The sequence below is a fragment of the Aedes aegypti genome, chromosome 2, assembly GCF_002204515.2.
Source record: "Aedes aegypti strain LVP_AGWG chromosome 2, AaegL5.0 Primary Assembly, whole genome shotgun sequence".
Lineage (NCBI taxonomy): Eukaryota > Metazoa > Arthropoda > Insecta > Diptera > Culicidae > Aedes > Aedes aegypti.
The window spans coordinates 49,252,240-49,272,993 of record NC_035108.1 but is presented as its reverse complement, the minus strand read 5'-3'; the positions used below and the strand labels follow the sequence as shown (position 1 = coordinate 49,272,993).

At 40.3% G+C, this 20,754-nt stretch overlaps 1 protein-coding gene across 2 annotated transcripts; it reads right to left on the bottom strand.

Moving 5' to 3' along the window:
* Positions 1-1,851: 1,851 nt before the first annotated feature.
* On the bottom strand, positions 1,852-20,486 carry LOC5567623 (deoxynucleoside triphosphate triphosphohydrolase SAMHD1). Of its 2 annotated transcripts, XM_021840813.1 has the most exons (9): positions 20,226-20,456; positions 20,012-20,170; positions 4,374-4,590; positions 4,217-4,304; positions 4,051-4,140; positions 3,537-3,976; positions 3,419-3,469; positions 2,518-2,862; positions 1,852-2,458 (listed from the first exon to the last, which is right to left on the bottom strand). In XM_021840813.1, the coding sequence occupies exons 2-9, from the start codon at positions 20,037-20,039 to the stop codon at positions 2,332-2,334; spliced, it is 1,386 nt and encodes a 461-aa protein (XP_021696505.1). In that variant the 5' UTR covers positions 20,040-20,170; positions 20,226-20,456; the 3' UTR covers positions 1,852-2,331. The 2 variants fall into 2 exon arrangements, with proteins under 2 accessions (XP_021696505.1, XP_001657595.2); XM_001657545.2 differs by having other exon boundaries at positions 20,012-20,486.
* Between the last annotated feature and the right edge of the window lie 268 nt (positions 20,487-20,754).

Below are 20,754 nucleotides of genomic sequence, written 5' to 3'. Positions count from 1 at the left end.
GAGCATTTCAAACAGTGTTCAGTTTGTGATCAGAGACGAAGCGTTCCTAAAGAAAAGGTAACATCTAAGTGGACAAGTTGTACGCGTCCAATGGAAAGGATCCATATAGACTTTTTTGAGTTTGAAGGCAAGATGGTGTTACTGATTATAGATTCATTCACAAAGTTCATTGAAGCAAGAGTGATGAATAGAACCAATGCAGAACAGGTTAACGAACGGTTAGAAGATTTTTTTCAAGTTTGTGGGATTGCCAGAGCAAATGGTATCCGATAACGGGCCTCCGTTCAGTTCGTTTGAGTTTGTGCAATATTGGGAATCGCGTAACGTTAAGATTATCAAATCTCCAGTGTACCACCCACAATCGAATGGTGCTGCTGAACGAGGTGTTCAGACCGTGAAGAACTTTTTGAAAAAGAGATTGTTAGAGAAACAAGGCAATAGAGAAATATTATCAAGGAAACTGAATGACATTTTAGCTTGGTATAATAGTACTCCTTCGACAGCTACTGAGAAGTCACCCAGTGAGATGATTTTCAGATTCAAACCCAGAACTGTATTGACAAGTATTAACCCGAAGACAAGCTTATGTGAGACAGGGACAGATAAGGTCAATCGTAAGAGCGTAACGTTTGATGAATCCAAAAATGCAGAATATGTTTATGATGTCAAAAAGAAAAATTGTTTGAAAGAAAATTGTAACCCCAACCAAGATTTTAAAAAAGGGGAAAAGGTTATGTACCGAAACCATTTTAAAGAATTAGTCAAGTGGATTCCAGCAATCATTCTTGAGAGAATCGGAAAATTTTTGTATAAAATAAAGTTGTTGGAGAACGATAGTATTAAAAATGTTCATGTAAACCAGTTAAGATATCCAAGCTCAATTGTAAAAACGAATATTGCAAAAGTGCCAGAAAGATCATCAGAAAATATAACTATTAAGCGTAGGCGTAGTGAATCGTTAGGTGAATCACCACCTAGAAAATTTCAAGCTGATGAGAGACAAAATCGATGCGGATCAAATGAATCAATTTTCCTCAGAAGATCAGTAAGAAACAGAAAGTTACCAGAGTGGTTTAGATTTGAAGATTATGAAAGGTAGTAGTAAGAAATCAAAAAAGGGGAAAGTTGTTATGTATCTAGATATCAAAATGTAACTCATCGATATTGATCTAGGGAAGAAACTCAGCGATAATTAATATCCGCTAATGTTAGATGAGGATCCAATCAGGCAACACTATTGAAAGACTATAAAAGCTATCAGAGATATTGTGTAGCTCTCTTTCATCTATTGCTCTTCGAGCGAACAACACTCATTGTAAGTATAGTTGGTAAGAATAAATAAGTGAAACCAACAACGCGTGTGTTACTCCCAGCCTCCGAAGTCCCCGAATACATCACGAAGCTTTGCTTTATTTTGAAACATTTGGAGATTAGTTTTGATTTTCAGTGTAAATTTGGCGGGATATATGAGCAAAAATGTTTCAATCGTTGTACATTTTTTCAAGTAAACCTAAATGATCTCCTGGGAATATATTTATAAGAGACAACGAAAGCCATGCGGGTCTGCTTTATTGCTCTAAAAATTGTTGGAAATCATGAAAAAATACAAAGATTCCAAAATATTTACAGCACTTTTATCAACATTTCCTTAACCCAAGACCGGTCGCATGCGTGTACTAAGTACACGCACCTCGTGTGTACTTAGTATTTCATTTCATACACAACTCGAGCAAAGGGGTGCTGGCGATGGCTGAATGCGCAACCGCTCTTGAGTAAAAGTGGCAGTCATCTTTGGATTCTAGAATATATGCCTGAAGGATTTCGGAAGAAAGCATCAATTTCTACTACATGTTACAGACGATATAAAACGGTTTATTCACGACTCGACACAATGTACCTTACTAGGATTACTTATATCTACAATGTGACGCATACTGAAACTGATCTAGCACAAAACATGAGTAAACCTTTGGCATTGGTTTTGAAATCAGGCATCCGCCTACAACAATCGCCCGATTCGATCGGACTGCATTGTAACTTCATGAGAGCTTAGTACAACTACTAGGTACGATATGATCGAATTAGGCATCGAAATCGAAGCATTCGAATTGTCTAACGATAATACATTGTTTGACGATACTTGGGCTACTTATCGAAAGTTCTCTTTTACGTAAGCTAGGAGTAAGTACATATAAAATTCATTTAAATAAAAAAAAATATCATAACTGAAATTCATATAAAAATGAAATATAACATAAAATAACATCCAAAAAGACAGAAAAAACTAAAATCATTTTCACCACTTGCATTTTAAAAGATGTGACCTACATCTTACTGAACTGATTGATTTGTTCCCTGGCGACTAAGGTATTCACGAGCACTGTTGATGACTTTGGGGTCCATGCTCTTGCAATACACAATATACTGCTCGAAAAATCCTTGCTCTCCGAGGGCATTCCTGTTAAAATAAGACAAATCGTTAAAACCAACTATGTCGAATTAAACTCATTGACTTACATGACTTCTCCTACAACGTTGCTTCCGTCAATCAGGCGAGCCTCACTGTTAATCAATTCGTAGAGCGGCACATCTCGCGGAGCCATCTGACTAGCATAGGGGATCCGCTTCCGCACCTGGAAGAATTCCTCCGACCCGAATCGTTTGTTGAGATCTTCGATGTCGCATGGTCCATCGGTGGAAGTGTGAATGCGAGTGTACAACTGCCGCAGTCGGATGCGAGCCAGTAGCTGTTGAGCGCCCATTAGTTCGGAACTGTCGCCGCTGCATTCGATCAGACTGACGATGGTATCGTCCAGGTACAGGTAGACGTCGGGCGAGAGGTGCGCTTCGGAAATTCTCGTCCTGAGGGGATAATCAATGATAATTCTAGTGAACATCTAGACAATAGCAATACCTTGTAATTTGATTAAATGGATAAATGAATAAGTGATTCGTAGTAATCCTTTTTTCAATAAACTGTTTTTTGTGCTTCATTTATTTAACCAACCATATTATTTTTAGGAGTTAAATCTTGTTCTAATTCACAATTGAAACAACTATAATCCAAACATTTCATACTTATTTTTAGTATTGCTGTGTGCGTTTGAAATGCAAATATCAAATGCGGGAACATTAAATGCGGTAAGATTTTCAACAAGGAAGGCGAAGTCAAAATTTGATTTTCTTTGCTAGGTTCGCGGTGATATGCATCAGGGTTGCTAAGTATCCTTTGGTTGCTTTGTGTTACCGCATTTGAAGCTCAAATAGACTGGATTTGCATGTCAAACGCAAACAGCAATATGACATTTTGCGCGGATCATGTAATTCACTTGAATTTGAAAAGTATCATATCAAAAGTACAATTATGGTGTTTTATAGTAAGCGACTTTTCATAGCAATGGTTTATTTATGTACTCACCCTCGCAATCTAAATCCGCTCTCTTCCGCCAGAGTTAAGGCATCAATCATCCTGCAGGCGAAATCAAAACCAGTTACATACTCACAAACAGAAATAACTATGCCTCTTCTAAACTTACAACTTCTCCAATCCCAGTATGGTCGGATGCTGATAGCATTCGATGTGAAGTTTGGTGCGCGCCTCGAACAAAGCCACTATGTCGTGGTAATCACTAGCTCGATAGCCAATATGGGTAATATCCGAGTCATCGCGTACTACTCTTGCATGATCAAACAGCCGTACAAATTGTGTTCCAATCTGGACGGCATTCCCCAAGTAGAACAGGTCCCGCAGCAAGTAGTCCCATTTATCCACATCGATCTTGTAATGCTTGTTGTGCACAATCTCCGACAGGTACATTGTGTCCCCGGTCAGGAGGGTTTTAAGTGCCTCCTGATTGCCGGTAATCAGAGCGTAGATCAATTGTTCTGCGTAGTAATGTTCGTACGCTTCTTCAGATAGTTTGATTCCATTTTCCTTAAACAACTGGCGGGCCATATCACAGGATGATTGCTCGTGCTGCGAATTGAAAAAAAAAAAAAAAAAAACAGTTTGATTTTTCATAATGGTAAGCAACGCTGTTCACTACATACCGTCCAAAGTTTGTCACTACCATTGTGGACAAAATCTTCCCACATGTGAGAGAATGGCCCATGGCCAACGTCGTGCAACAATCCTGCAAGCTGTAAGTTTGAAATTGAACAAATATTTGATTTATTACGATAAACAGAAGTTCATATATGAAACATGATAACTTACAATAACACACTTTCGGTGGATGTGGTTTATGTGCACACCGGAATTTTGTTCCAGAATTTTCAAAAGCTTTTCAGCAGAGTGGCAAACCCTAGTTAAGAGAGTGATATGAAACGTTGTATGAAACAAATGCAACTCGAGACAACAACCGACGACTTACCCTAGACAGTGCTCGAAGCGCGTGTGCGTGCCGGAGGGGAACACTTTGGAGCTGGTCCCGAGCTGTTTGAGATTGCGAAGACGTTGGAACTGTGGGGTGTCGACAATTTGCTGTACGTATGCCGGATACGTTACTTTACCGTGCACGGGATCACAGATGGTCCAGCTGTTCTCCATTTCAGGTGATAGTAAGGATTGGTAGATAGCGCGTCTCATATCTGTTGGAATTATAACAAGAAATACGAGTACGTAATTAGAGTCAGTTGAGTAAGAATCTTAATTATGGAAATTATGGAAATACTCAAAAACACATTCAAAATATTTACCGTATTGCTTTGTTTAACCCTCCTAATACATTGGGGTCATTTTTGACCAACTTTATAGGACTAGCATAGGCGATATCTTCTAAATACGCCACACGTCGATATTGCATTTTTTGTTTTAGGCATTGCCTTAGGAAATCATAAGAGGATTTTTTACGGATATTCGTCAGGAAATTTCTAAAAAAAAAACATCTCTATGAGTTTAACCCATCCGTCAGCAACTTTTTTTCTTATTATTTCTAGGACTCCTCTTGCTTTTCATTTGTCCAAGGATACCTTCAGATTTTTTCGAGGGTTTTCAAGAAATTATTATTATTATTATTATTATTTATTAGCGACACTTTACCATTCGTTTGGCATTCGTGTCGGAATCAAGAAATTATGCTAAAAGGATTCTTTATGAATTACTTAAGGAAATCTTCAAAAACAAAAAAATCGACTGTTCCTTAAGAAAACAATACTACAACTAGTTTACAAATTTCTTTAAAAAAAAAACTTTCGGAGGTTCTTCCCTTGGTTCTTCTAAAAATCTGTATCCGAAAGTTTCCCAGAAATACCGGCAGATTTTTTTTTTTCAGAGCACTTACCTAGAAACCACTCCAAGATTCCCTTCAGGCCGCCCTTCCCGAACCAGCTTTTGGTAAGGCACCAGCTTGTTGTGCACTCGTTTGAAAACAAACATAAGAGGGGGAGGCTAGTCATTGAGTTCGGGAAGCGCTGTTAGGGTTCCTCCAGGAATTCCTTCATGAATCGCCAATGATTCAGTCAACAGTTTTCCCAAGGTTTTTTTTTAATTTTTCAAGACATTTTTCAAAAAATAACAAAATTATAGTATACGCGAATGGTTTCAATGAATGTATGTGGAAGGAATTCCACTAGAGATTATACTACGAATTTCTTCAAAAAAAATTCTTCACTTGTTTCTTCAGGACAGGTCAGACAGCAAAATAACTCCATAACTAAGAAAATAAGACCAAAACCAGCCAACCAACCAAATTGTTTATTGCAACAATTGTATTCATCAATAAGAGTTTATCACCACTTGAACAGAATATGACAAAGATCGATCACCACGTGCGCAGCGATTTTCTGGGCTTCGCATTGCAATTTTCGAGAACTTTCTCTGTGTTAGTAAACATTGGCAAATCATCAAGCAAATTCCATAAAACAAATTTGATTGTAAGTTTAAAATATGAAATGCGAGTTGCAAACGGATGTAAGCGAGCTTGCTTTGCTGTTTGTTTTCCATCTGTTCTGATGACAATTCGATTCACTGGTCCAAAATAAAAGTTCAGAAAAGAAAACATCGTGCTTACAATAAAGAATATTAACAAGCTACAACTTTAAATCTCGAATTCCAGTCAATAGAGAGTGGCTCCTGGAAGTCCAAAATTCATCAACTCTGAAGAAAGTAAATAAGGCGAAATTCTTTGTTTTTAATTGCAAATTTCCTTGGTGAACTACTATAGGTATAACTCCCAAACAAATTTCTATCAAATTTAGTTAATAATTTTTGGTTTGAATTTTAGAGAAATTTTGGGCTTTATTCTGGAAAGACTTCTGTTGAACTTCCTTCAAAAGGTGGGTCAAAGATTGCTTCAGGCTATCCTTCGTCGATTTCCCCAGAAATTTCCTCTAAATTAAATCATCAGGTTTATCAGAAATTATGCAAACATTTAATTTTTTATAACATTAACAGAACTCTTAACCACACAAATAAATTTCAGATATTGTATCAGAAATCTCTGCGCAATATTCACATGAATTTCTTCTTCGAAGATCATTTTAGAGGTTTCTTCGAACAGGTCTCTCTTTGAAGATTTTGTGGTATTTTATTTCAAGGATTCCGACAACGGAATTCTTGAAAAAATGGATTGTTTAGTGTGAAAAAGTTACAGTTTTTCATACTTGATCGAAAGAGCAAAGTTTTCTAGATTTCAGTCTGTTGGCTCAATGACTTTTCAATTTACATAATGACAGCTCATCTCGTAGTAAAATTTGTCGGGGGTGATTCAAAAGTGATTTCCATTCTAACTTCAATCGTGTTTTGAAAATAGTTCTAAGGCACAGAAAATTATGTAGTTTAAGATTATAGCTCAGTTTTTAACGCAGAATCAGAATATGTAAAACACTGGATACACCTAAACAAGCCAATTCTGACAATGTTTACTTCTGGTGTGTCACCACAGATTCATATACATCGTCATTAATTTCTCATGGACTTTTCTTTTTTTTTTGTATGGTATTCAGTTGGAGCTGCCTGACAGCTTAACTTGCCAAGGCTGAACCCTCGGTCTGGCTTTTGCCAAGTTTCCCCTCTACCAGGGCCAATACTCAGACGGGCTAGGCTATGGTGCCCACATGAGCACTGTTTTTTTATAAGTATTGTGACGTGATAGTTTTTGAAAAATAGCCATATTCCCTTGCTTCTGAGAAAAGGAAGCATTGTGAAAATCAGCAGCTCCATCAGAATTTGTTTGAAATAGTAGTTTAGTAGTGTCATTACTAATACTGTCTAGTCAAAATGGTTTTGAATAATTTGTCATTTAAGTGCTATTCTGATTACTTCTGTCTTTTACGTAAGATTAGAGGCTTAAATGTCAATTGTCGTGAAGTCTTAACAAAATTAGGCTGTTTAGTAGTAGTTCTAGTTAATTTCATTTTTTATTGTTAAAGGTATTTATTGGTCATTACGTTCATATATCCTTAAAGAAAAAAGTCACTTTCCTTGTCAGTTCAACAATTTCTGGAACCTAGCCAGTGTACCGTAATGATCGATCTCAGCGTCTTACTTTCCATAGTCATTTTATAGTAAATATTTAAGAGTAAAGTTATCTTAGGCTTCTATTACAGTCTCCTACAAGATTCACTTTTCGGTGGCAAATGCAATGCTTCACAACGCCTACTTTCTACTCGTAAATTTTGCGCAAATAAAGCTGGAATTAGATTATTTATACCGTTATTACAAAAAAAAAGTATTTCTTTTTATGGCAATGTAAAAACCATATTAAAATAAAATTGTCGCCACTTATTTCTACTCAGTGAATCTACTAGTCATTTTCCTCAGAGTAATATTCCCTACGTCGTACATGATAACGATGTATCTAGCTAGCTAATAGTAAGAGTGGCTACGGATCATTCTGGTTAGCAAAAGGCAAACTGATTGTCACTAATAGTATTAATGTCCACTGAGACTAACTGAGACTCACGCTGATGTTGCTCTATAGGCTCACGGCAGAACCAAGACTCCCGGTTAACTAGCTCAGTAGCATGAGACCCCTGAACTGTGTCGCAGGGTCGGCATGCTACTGGGTAATTCGAAGGGGCTACGCGGAACAACGGGTGCAGAAACTATGGAATTCTTAAAGATTAGGATGAACTTGAATGTGGGTTGTAACTAAAGGGATTTATTGAACTTTACAAGTAGGGAATTATTGGGCTATTGTGGTCTAAAAGGGCAATTCTAGGGCTAGATGGTTTCCGTTGTTCGGTACGTACCGGTGTTGCTGGACGACGTTGGCGAGCGCTCGCAGATGGTTCCGTGGCTTGATGTTCTGGTGAGTTGGTTCGGTTACTTGGTCTTCTGGAAGATGGCGGTTTTCTGGCTTGGGCACGCACAAAGCAATAGCCTCTGGCCGGGTACAATGACGGCTTGTCATTGTAAGGCTACTAACGTAGCTTGGGGGTCTACGGCGTTCATTTCGTTGACGCTATCGACGGACCACGGACGAGACCGTATTGGCCACGCCGAGAAGGGTTCTCCTTTGCAATTAGAACCGTGCGGTTCGAGAAGACGCTCAATGGCGGATACGGAGCCGGAGAGCACAGGTTCAAGACTCAGCTTGACCTATCGTGCAGCGTGAGGCTGTCGTAATCAAAGATTACGCAAAAGCAAGAAAAAGGTCCTGAAGACCAGAGGCATACTAAAATAAAGTCTTCAGGTATTTCGCCTTCGCAGATTTACCTGAACGAACTATGGCTGGCCCTACTGGTCGTTCACTGCCGTTTCACAAATAGTTCAACTCACTCACGACTTACTATCACTGACGCCGGATTGCTAATGAGCAATGGTTGACTCCCCAAGTCTTACAAAGCCCTCCTTTTCCTTTCAGTTTTCCAATCGTTCCTTATCCCTCCATTATCCTTCCTTGTGGATAGCTCCCAACCCATCCAGTTCAATTTTCGCCCATTTTACCACAGTTGATTTCTTCGCCCTTTTCTACCATCGAGCCCCACTATGACCCACAAAACATGTAATTACCATCTGCCTATCCTACTATCACAAACATTTTATCCTACTAATTCTACTAACCCAACACTAATAAAGCCTGTCCACGTTAAATTTCGGACACCCAAATAATGGCAGCAAAAAAAAGTTACTCATAATTCAACAAAAACAATTGTTTATTTCAGAATAAAAGAGTTATATCTACAAAATAAACAGTTGACAAGGATGTTAATCCTTCTTTGATTTTGATTTTGACTTCCCAACTTTGCGAGCCACATTTCGCACAGAAAGATTGGGATTTTTCTCAATAATGGCTACCACCTTCTTATCCATTTGTCGGGAGCATACTTTTCGATTTGTTCCACTTCCAACCTTCCGATCCACAGTCAAGCGCTGGTCAAATGATTTGCAAACACTAAATATCGTACTTTTCGGTAGCTTTAGTTTTTTGGCAAGATCGCGTACCGATAAATTCGGATTTTGCTGCCGTTTAAACAAAATGCGTTTGCGCACTTCCACTTGATTGGACGTCATTTCAGTGAATGTTACGATAATGTAAACATGTTGTACCACGAAATAAAGTGGAGAGTTTCAGCTGTCATATAAGTGAAACGTTTCAGCAATCCGTGAAATAATTCAAAACCTACACTGAAAAAAAAGTGTCCGAAATTTATCGTGGACAGGCTTTAACATCTATAAAAACACTACAGTTTCTCAACAACATGCACAAATTAAAAAACAATCTTGAGATTTTGTAACCAAACGGTTACACTATCCTCCCGCCATGGTAAATAATTGAAGTACTTCAAAAAATCTTGAGATTTTTTTAGCTTGGCGACAGGTGAGTGCGCAATCAGTGAGTTGATTGTGTAGTCCGACACTTGAAAACCGCTAATCATAGTCCGCGAGATGGTAGATTGAAGTGGGAAGACATTGGCCTTATTCGGTTTCGGAAGAGCGCAGAAAGGGAGAAAAAGTTGGCGACACTGTCAAAAGATAAGCAATTAGGAAGGAATAAAAACCAAAAATACTCAAATCTACCTTTTTTATTCTCTTATTGAGATTTTGATCAGCGATACCGAACACGTAAAAGAGATATCTTATTTCGGGGTGTTCTCCATATATTGTTGCTTACGGAGTCTTTCGGTGTTTTCTTCATATATTATTGCTACATGCCCTATAATAGCTATATTAATAGCCCTACAAGCCCAAAAAGGCGAATTAGCGTACTAGTGGTTACTTGGGCAGACATTCTGAAAATTTCTATTGGCATTCATTCAGAAAATATACAAGCAATTACTCTAGGAAACTTTTTGCAGCGGTTTTTTGTACTAATTCCTGAAGCATTTATTCAGAAATATGCAGCGGTACTACAAAAAATCCGATGATGAGTATTTTCAAGTATTTTGTACGAATAACTCCAGGGATTTTTCCTGGATTTTTTTTCGAGTATACCTCTTGAAATTGCTCTGAGGATTTGAATGTTTTAATTCTTTTGAAAGTTGGTGAGAATTCCTTAGTTTATTGACAATGCCTTTTGGATACGGCATCTTTTCTCGGATTCACCCAGGGCTTACTCCAGGCTTACTGCCAACAAATCTTCCAGCGAAACAAGCAATATTTTTGCAGAAACTGCTTAAGAGTTTCTAGCAAAATTTGTTCCAATATTTCCTCTTACAGAAACTCTTCTACGTACATTACAAGAAGTTTCCAAACAAAATCTTTCAAGAATTAGAAAGTACCAGGAAATATTTAAAGTTGAAGTTCACAGAAAGTTTTTGCAAGGTTTTCCCCAGGAAATAATTTCTTAGGAATTATTACAGTATTGAACACAAGTTCTTCTTAAGACATACTAGAAACAGTTTAGTTGTATTCTATCAAGCTTTTTATCTTGTTTGCTCCCAGAGTTGTACATAAAAATACTACACAGAATTTTTTCAATAATTTGGGCAAAATTTGCTGACAATTATTAGGAATTCGTCTGCCACTTCCATCAGAAGTTTTCATAAGAACCGTTCCAAAATTTGTTCCATTGTTTCTAAAATAAACTCTAGAAGAATTTTGTGTGTTTCTTGAATTATATCTAGAAAAATTCTAATTCTAATCTTGGTGAAATTACGAAGCCTCTTTTCACCGGGTTATTTTCATCCCCAGCTGGCATGCCCTATAATAGCTGTCTAGATCGTTGCATCTTCGAAGAGCATCCAGAGGATTAATCATGACGTCGTAACGCGCGATTTCTGGGGACTTAACAAACAACTGTATGTCAGGCGCAATTTTTGGATGCAATTGATCTTGAGGTGGTGAATAAAAATAGAGTTTAATATGGAAAACCACTATCGCCAAACCCATGAAGAGAGTCTCCATACGTCATACGACTAACTAGCTACGTCCAAATAAAAGGAATTTTGGGATCGACTTGGTGTTTTCCAGCAGAGCAACTCAAGACTTCGTTAGAATGGACAAACGATCCAGTTAACACACTAAACAAGGCTGGAGTTTGCAGAACTAGTTGTCCCAACTACAGTAAGGTTGGTCAAACATAGCGGTCTCTCGTTGTTAAATTGAAGGAAAACTTGGCGGACAGCGGAAATGCTAGGAAGACGATTGATTAGGGGGTCACCAACGTTTTTGATTTTGAGGTTTACAGTGAGATACGTGTATCCATAATCCTGTTGGCTTAAAAGGTATTTCTTAATTTTTAAGTGAGGCAATTTTTGAGTGTTAGATTACACTACAAATTCTCTTCCTACCCAAACATGATCATTGGAGTTCTAAAACTTATTTCTGATGAAGAAACCGCATTTTGTTATATTGTTCAATTTTCACCAAAAATGCGTACCGGATAAAACTGGTTAATATCTTTTGATCAATAACTTCGGGTAGTTCAATGGGTCAAGAGATGATCCGATAAACATTAAAATTGGGCTTCTTGCATGTTTTGAGTGAATGAACATTAAAATTTGGTCGAAATCGGTGACAATCGTTTCTTCTATTTTATTGACACTTGGTATGAAATTTACTCATATTGAAATTTAAGGTTTTTTAATCATTTGGAGGATATTTGAAATTTTACCATAAATAAATAGAGTTGAGCTCTGAAAATGAAGAGAAGGTTCAACTACTAATCAACCAGACACATTGAAGTAGTATTATCTGACATCAGACAAAGAATTTTACTGTATTTTATTAATAGAATAATAATACGTGACAAAACTATCAAAAACTTTCATACTGAGCAGGAACACTACGGTTGCTCTCATCAAGCCAAGAAAGATATGTTTTCAACCCTAGTTTTTCTAGTATAAACTTCTCGTCAAAGACTACTTAGACGGCTTCGAGAACTTAAGAATACAAAGGCTAGTGGAATTTGACAGTACAGTACTCAATTCGGTTTTTACTATAAGTATTCCACTAAACAGCTCCAAGATAATAAATCTTCATAGTTATTAGTTATTTTTTTATTTTTGCCCCAATCTGAGACATTTACTATCGAAAAAGTGCTTTTTTAGCAAAAAAAAAACAACAATAACTCACAAACGGGAAGAGATATTGAGTACCTTCACTCACCAAATTACGCATTTCTCAAATCTCTAAAAGTTGCCCATGGATTTAATGAGATATTAGAATTGAAAATGCTGGAGCCAGAAAATCAGTTTTCTATGGACCACCCTATGTTGGACAAAAGTTCCAAATCGTTCAATTTAAGAGCTACACAGTTCCTTAAAATTGAATGGTCTACAATTTTGCTGAAGTATGATTGCTACAAATAATAAGTTGTCTATTTCATTTCTATGATAATGTGAACCACCCTAGTTTTGTATAGAACTATACAAAGGGCCTAACTTATACAAACATTTTTGTATGAGATACCGAGTTTTCGTTTAATGTTTCATTCAAATGCTCTAAACGCACCTTTTCATGCAAATTTGCTTTTTTAGACCATAAAGTAAAAGGTCAAAATCTTGCACGGAGCCGAAAATTAGATTCCTTGCCCTACTAAATCACAACACATCTTACTTTATGTGTCATTTCGTTTTTGTTTCTACGAAAAATAATATAGATGCGCATATGCCTCAAGATCACGCGACGTCGATGTCACGATCTGTTCGGGTTTTTGGCTGGTGACGGCACTGTTAAAACGCCGACGCCACGCGACAGACGACGCTCATACAAACACGCGCGTGATAAATTTATTTTGATGGTGAAGGCAGAGCTGGTAGCGATTAAGTGTCTTTAGAATAGGAACATTAGAGATCTTTATGCTTAAAAAAGAGACCAAAACGAGCCCGAATAGGAACAAACAAGAGATCGAACAGGTACCAAAACTGACCATACCAAATAATCCAAATAGGGATCAGACAATAAAAGTTTTCGTTCGTAGTTTTTTAAGATTTTTTCCAGGAATTTCACCAAAAACTAATTCAGGCATTTGCTCACAGAGTTCATTTACTGGTTTTTTAACGACCTTTTAAGGAAATTCTTCAGAAATTCCTCTAGAGGTTCATTAACAAATTTCCAAAGAAAACCTTGGAGTTCACCAGTGATGATTCAATCTATTTCGCTAGGATTTCGTCCTTTATATCCTGCAAATAAAGAATACAATAATATGTTAATCAGATCACCGTCCAAAAAGTATCTCTCAGCTCCAAAGAACAATTTGTTTTAACTTAAATTGGCAATTTCACCACTCTTCACAAACAAATAAACTTGGTAAGGACATTTTTATGAGCACAAGCATTTTTGATTTCTTAGTACTTACTTACTTATTTGGCTTTACATCAATTATCTTGATAAAGCCTCGCCAACAATATTTCGCCAATTCCCTCGGTTCATGGCCGCTTCTCTCCATCCTCGACTGTGACCCACGCTCTCCAGGTCCTGGTGTACCTGGTCAATCCACCTAGCTCGCTGCGCCCCACGCCTTCTTGTTCCGACCGGATTCGTGGCGAACACCATCTTTACAGGGTTGTTGTCCGGCATTCTTGCAACATGCCCTGCCCAGCGTATCCTTCCAGCTTTAGCTACCTTCACGATACTGGGTTCGCCGTAGAGTTGAGCGAGCTCGTGGTTCATCCTTCGCCGCCACACGCCGTTCTCCTGCACGCCGCCGAAGATCGTCCTTAGCACTCGGCGTTCGAAAACCCCAAGAGCTTGCAAGTCCTCCTCGAGCATAGTCCACGCCTCATGCCCATAGAGGACTACCGGTCTTATGAGCGTTTTGTACATCGTGCATTTGGTGCGGGGGTGAATCTTTCTTGACCGCAGTTTCTTCTGGAGCCCATAGTAGGCACGACTTCCGCTGATGATGCGCCTTCGTATTTCCCGACTAACATTGTTGTCAGCCGTCAACAAGGATCCGAGGTAGACGAACTCGTCCACCACCTCGAAGGTATCCCCGTCTATCGTAACACTGCTTCCTAGGCGGGTCCTGTCGCGCTCAGTTCCGCCAACCAGCATGTACTTTGTTTTCGACGCATTCACCATTAGCCCGACTCTTGTTGCTTCGCGTTTCAGGCGGGTGAACAAATCTGCCACCGTTTCAAATTTTCTCCCAATAATATCCATGTCGTCCGCGAAGCAAACAAATTGTCCGGATCTCGTGAAAATCGTGCCTCGACTGTTAAGTCCGGCTCTCCGCATGACACCTTCAAGCGCAATATTGAACAACAGGCACGAAAGTCCGTCGCCCTGTCGTAGTCCCCGCCGAGACTCGAACGAACTGGAGTGTTCGCCCGAGATCTTCACGCAGTTTTGCACACCGTCCATCGTTGCTCTGATCAATCTTGTGAGCTTCCCGGGAAAGCTGTTCTCGTCCATGATTTTCCATAGCTCTATGCGGTCGATACTATCGTATGCCGCCTTAAAATCGATGAACAAATGGTGCGTAGGGACCTGGTACTCACGGCATTTCTGGAGGATTTGCCGCACGGAAAAGATCTGGTCCGTTGTCGAGCGTCGATGAAACCTGCTTGATAACTTCCCACGAACTCGTTTGCTATAAGTGATAGACAACGGAAGAGAATCTGGGATAGCACTTTATAGGCGGCGTTTAGGATGGTGATTGCACGATAATTTTCACACTCCAGTTTGTCGCCCTTTTTGTAGATAGGGCATATAACGCCTTGCTTCCACTCCTCCGGTAGCTGTTCCGTTTCCCAGATTCTGACTATCAGCCGATGCAGACAAGCGGCCAACCTGTCCGGGCCCATCTTGATGAGTTCGGCTCCGATACCATCCTTGCCAGCGGCTTTGTTGTTCTTGAGCTGTTGAATGGCATCCTTAACTTCCCCCATCGTGGGAGCTGGTTGATTTCCGCTGTCCGCTGTGCTGACGTAGCCATCGCCTTCGCTGTCCTGACCTTCTGTGCCTGTGTTCTCTGCGCCATTCAGGTGTTCATCGTAGTGCTGCTTCCACCTTTCGATCACCTCGCGTCCGTCCGTCAAGATGCTCCCATCCTTATCCCGGCACATCTCAGCTCGCGGCACGAAGCCTTTGCGGGATGTGTTGAGCTTCTGATAGAACTTCCGCGTTTCTCGAGAACGGTACAGCAACTCCATCTCTTGGCATTCCACCTCTTCCAGGCGGCGCTTTTTGTCCTGGAATAGGCGGGTTTGCTGTTTCCGCTTCAGTCTGTATCGTTCCACGTTTTGCCGCGTACCATGCTGCAGCATTGCAGCCCGCGCTGCATTCTTCTCCTCTAAAACCTCTTGGCACTCCTCGTCGAACCAATCGTTTCTTGAGCTCCGTTCCACATATCCGACAACGCTTTCGGCAGCGTCGTTAATGGCTGCTTTGACTGTCCTCCAGCAGTCCTCAAGAGGGGCCCTATCGAGCTCGCCCTCATCCGGCAACGCTGCCTCAAGATGCTGCGCGTACGCATTGGCGACATCCGGTTGTTTCAGCCGCTCGAGATTGTACCGGGGCGGGCGTCGGTACCGTACATTGTTGATGACGGATAGTTTTGGGCGCAGTTTCACCATCACCAGATAGTGGTCGGAGTCAATGTTGGCGCCACGATAGGTTCTGACGTCGGTTATGTCGGAGAAGTGCCGTCCATCGATCAAAACGTGGTCGATTTGCGATTCTGTCTGCTGAGGTGATCTCCAGGTGTACCGATACGGGAGGCTGTGCTGGAAATAGGTGCTACGAATGGCCATGTTCTTGGAGGCGGCAAAATCTATCAGTCGTAGGCCGTTCTCGTTCGTCAGCCGGTGGGCGCTGAACTTTCCAATCGTCGGTCTGAACTCCTCCTCCTGGCCAACCTGAGCGTTCAAATCTCCTATGATGATCTTGACGTCGTGGCTTGGGCAGCGGTCGTACTCGCGTTCGAGCTGCGCGTAAAATGCGTCCTTGTCATCATCAGTGCTTCCGGAGTGTGGGCTATGCACGTTAATTATGCTGAAGTTAAAGAATCGGCCTTTGATTCTTAACTTGCACATTCGTTCATTGATCGGCCACCACCCGATCACGCGCCTTTGCATATCACCCATCACTATAAAAGCTGTTCCCAGCTCGCGTGTGTTGCCGCAGCTCTGGTAGATGGTATGATTACCTCTAAACGTTCGCACCAATGCTCCTGTCCAGCACACCTCCTGCAGCGCTACGATGTCGAAACCGCGGGTCTTCAGTACATCGGAGAGTATGCGAGTACTTCCAATGAAGTTGAGAGATTTGCAGTTCCACGTACCGAGTTTCCAATCGCTAGTCCATTTTCGTCGCTGTGGTCTTTGCCGATTGTTCCGGTCCGTATTCTCTCGTTGACGTTCCTGTGCTGATGTGTTTTTACGGCTGGCTCGCAGGGCCTGACACCAACCCCCTAGATTTCCGGAGGACCATTCCCCCTAAATGTTCGGAGGGCCATAGTGCGCAGTTTAGCTTAGAGTCCTTCTCTGGCACTCGGACGATGATCAGCCGCCCCTGACATGGGGAACAGACGCTGTTGTGAGCCGCTCCTAACGTGGAGTACAGACGCTCCAGGTTTGCAAAAGCAAACCCCCCCTTCCCTGTCAGCATACGACCAAAGTTCCCACCGGGGGTTGGTTACCCGATCTTCCCCAAGGTTACTCGTACCCCGGCCAGTACCACGAGGAGGTAGGGATAGGAGTTGCTGGGCAAGAGGCTAAGGACCGCACAAAGGGGTCTATTTTATTCCTGCAGGTACGCGAGGTACCAATGGTACGCCATGCCCAGCCATTTACCGCGCCATTGATTTCTTAGTATTTTCTCCAGAATCGCCATTCACTTTGTCCGAGATTTTAACCATGAAATTTTCAGAAGATACTTTTTCAGAGGATACTTCATCAGAATTTCGAATTAGAAGACATTGCAAAGAGAAGGAAAATAGTGACTCTAGAGACCATATTGGTTAAAAAAGAGACTTAAGAGACCATCCATCTAAAATAGAGAAATACATGAAACTAGAGACCAAGGCTTTGAGGTTGAGGGAAACGTAACGATTCATACAAAATTTTCGCACTTCCCCTACACGAAATGTGGCCAAGGTAGAGAAGGGTTGAAAATTGTAAAATTTAGCGCGATTTATGAACGTCCCCTAATGTAACAAGGGAGCTTCGATAAATCACGTCAAAAGGCTGGTTCAATGGTTGGTTTAGTAAAATGTAAACAATAGGGGGTGTCCATTTAGTACGTTACGCAGAAACGTACCATTTTCTACAACAAGCCGCCCATCCGCCGTACGTCACACATTTTATATGGAACCTTCAAAAAATTGTAAGAATCGTCACATCTTGCACAACGCCTCCTTCCCCTTAATTGATCGTTTTCGAGGCCCATACAAAAAGCAGTGTACAGGGAGCTGGAGGGAGAAAAGATTTCATTTTACGTGTTATAATTAATGAAGATTCTCAAACGGTTGTTTTCGTACTACCGTTAAGTCACCAGTCATTGTGCGGCCTCCATTCACCGTGTACATATACAAATTCCTACAGAATATTCATACAATTTTCACAAATTATTCTTCTGTCAGCAAAATTGTGGGCTTCGTGGCCTTGCGGTTAGCGGCGTCAGTCGTCTAGGCGTATTATGCCACGGGTGAGGGTTCGATTTCCGCTCCAGTCGGTGAAAACTTTTCGTCAAACGAAAAATTCATCGCTGGACTACTTGGGTGTTTCGTGTTGTCCGTTGCCTAATGTTAGTGATCGTTCAGTCTGTGCAGCCTTTCTGCTCAAGACGGTGTAAATTGTCTTTAAAAATAAGATAACACTGATAAAATGAAGTAGTTCTTATCACAAATCATTTTGAAAAACCTAGTACCATTTCTGGGAAGAAATTTTTCACGCATTCCTTTTCTTGTCAGTAGCAAACCAGCCTTTTCTCGTTGAAAATTTTACTTTTGAACTAATGAGTGTACAAATTACTTTGATGTACCGTGGTGAATCAAAATCCGGACGGTACCAATATCCGGACACTTTGGTAATTATCATTAATTAAATGTAAAACTTAAATAATAGTTCGTATAATTTTATACAAAACTTCTTCCTTCAACCTTATTGATCATTTTATTTTCATTCGTCATCTAGTTAGCATTGGCTAATAATTTGTAAAAATAAAAACAAAAATGTTGTTCCAGTATGACGTGATTTTTTCGCAGTGTGGATCATTTTAGAAAGAGTCTCGACGAACGCACCACAACGTTTAGCTAACAATTTTATGAGTAAACTACATGCTCCTTGAAGTGTTTTAGATAAAACAGTGAATAAAACGCATATTTCGATGTTTCGAGGCCCTACACTTGTAATATAACGTGAAAATATACTTTGAATGGTGTAAGAAGAGGCTGTCCGGGATTGCAGGCAAGTGACTTTAAATCCGGACAATGCTCTAATGCACTTTGTTTTACCCGTGTGAATTAAAATTTGGAAACTTAATTAAATAGAAAAGTAGAAAATAATCCCATTAAAGTGTAACGAGTGTTTTAAAGTGCTAAAATACTGTGCGACTTGTTATTCGATACTAATTAAATACCAAGTACCCAATCGCAATGGATCCGCTTGAATCCCGAGTCAGTAGAGGTAATTGAACCATATACTTACTGAAATTTGAATTCAATTTTCATCGTAAATCAAACGCCTGTATTGTATTTTTATTGAATGAGCAAATATGTAGCATAAGAATTATATTAAACACATTTTTGATAGATTTTATTCAGATAATTCATGTTACTTTACAGATGTCCGTATTTTGATTCATAAGTGTCCGGATTTAAAGCCAAGGCACGTATAGCTGTCCGGATTTAAGGACAAGACATGCTTGATTATTTCAATGTTTTTCGTGATATTTTCAAAACTTTTTACATAAAAATTATCATTCATACCAAGATATGGTATGTAACAATATATGTCAATATCACACTTCAATTTAATTCGTAAAATACTTGCTAAAAATAGAGTTCGAACATTTGTCTCTACTTAAGCGTCCGGGTATTGATTCAGCACGGTACTGTGAATACTCGGCACATAAATAACTCAGCTTCTAAAATTGATCATTTGTATGGAAAATCAAAAAAAGATGCAAATGTTTTATCCAACACTGTATGCTCACGATCACACGTCGTCGATGGCGCGATCCTTTCAGGCTTTTGGTTGGTGACGGCACTGTTAAGACGCCGACGCCACGCGACAGACGACGCCCATACAAACACGCATGGTGATTTCTGATGGTGACTGAAGAACTCTGGGAGTGAAGGAGCTGGTGAGGAGGGGATGGGGGTAGGTGACAACAACCGTACGTATTTATGTACATTACCATGGTATCCACTCAGTTGGTGTTTATTTGTATTCAACAAACGGCTTGTGGGCATAGTTCAATCGCCATAGCAACGATTCGCTCTAAATTTACGATATAGATTGAATTGCATCATGAAACAAATCAAAAGACAAAACCCAAAGTGCGGGAAAATTTCTTGCTCTGACAAGCAGTTCACCTTCACATTCCGCGCAATCAAATACATCACGGCAATGTACCTTTGTTTCTATTCTAACCCGCTTATCAGTGAACTAATAAAGCAGTCCTCACTTCTAATCTCCACTCACCACTTGAATCGCAGGATGTTTGTCAAGCACTTACCTTTGATACAAAGATCTGCGTGCATCATCCAACTTCTTTGTTGAAAATTAACTTTCACTGATCCAAAAACTATAATGCGAACACAGCCGTTTTCGGTTAGCAACCACGGAACAAAAGCACTCCCGCACCAGAGGAATAGTTTTCCTGAAAATTCATGAACTAACGGAACCAGACTCGGATCAACAACACACTTCACTGAGGTTTAATTTATTACTCCACTGCTGTATCTGATGCACACCCGAAGATCGCCAACACGCTACTGAGCTGATCGAAGCACGCCGCTCTGCTCTCCAGCCTGCTGCAAATGTGCAATCAATCGACGATGAGACCCCTCAGTTATTGCGTTTGGTGTCGACGGTGCTATCCAACTAGAATCGGAACTGGAATTTCTCGGGAAACTCCGCTCCAGATCCCGTCCTCCAATAGGAATTATGCTGACTCAAGCAGCAGCACGATACGAACGTAAACAAAAGCACGCAGCTGATCGCTGATCGGGAGTGGACGTGACGTTTTGGCTGTCACTCAACTTCGATGAGGAAGTGAAACACGTACCTAATTGGCACACTGATGGCAAAACGATGTGCAGAATTTGTTTGCAATTTAAAAGCAAACGTGCAACGACTAACTACCGCGTTTTCCGCTTTAGACAACGTATTTCAAATTTTCTGACTCGAACCTTCTTGCAATTACACCTCAACTGTTTCTATCTTTCTTCCATCCCTGTTTATATAGCCCTTGCCAGG

What these genes read in the sequence shown, in the direction of transcription:
- LOC5567623 (XM_001657545.2), bottom strand. Translation starts at nt 20,039, where the DNA reads ATGATGCACGCAGATCTTTGTATCAAAG. An exon ending in CGCAGATCTTTGTATCAAAG is followed by an intron (nt 4,591 to 20,011) that starts GTAAGTGCTTGA and finishes TAATTCCAACAG; the next exon opens with ATATGAGACGCGCTATCTAC. An exon ending in CGCTTCGAGCACTGTCTAGG is followed by an intron (nt 4,305 to 4,373) that starts GTAAGTCGTCGG and finishes TCTCTTAACTAG; the next exon opens with GGTTTGCCACTCTGCTGAAA.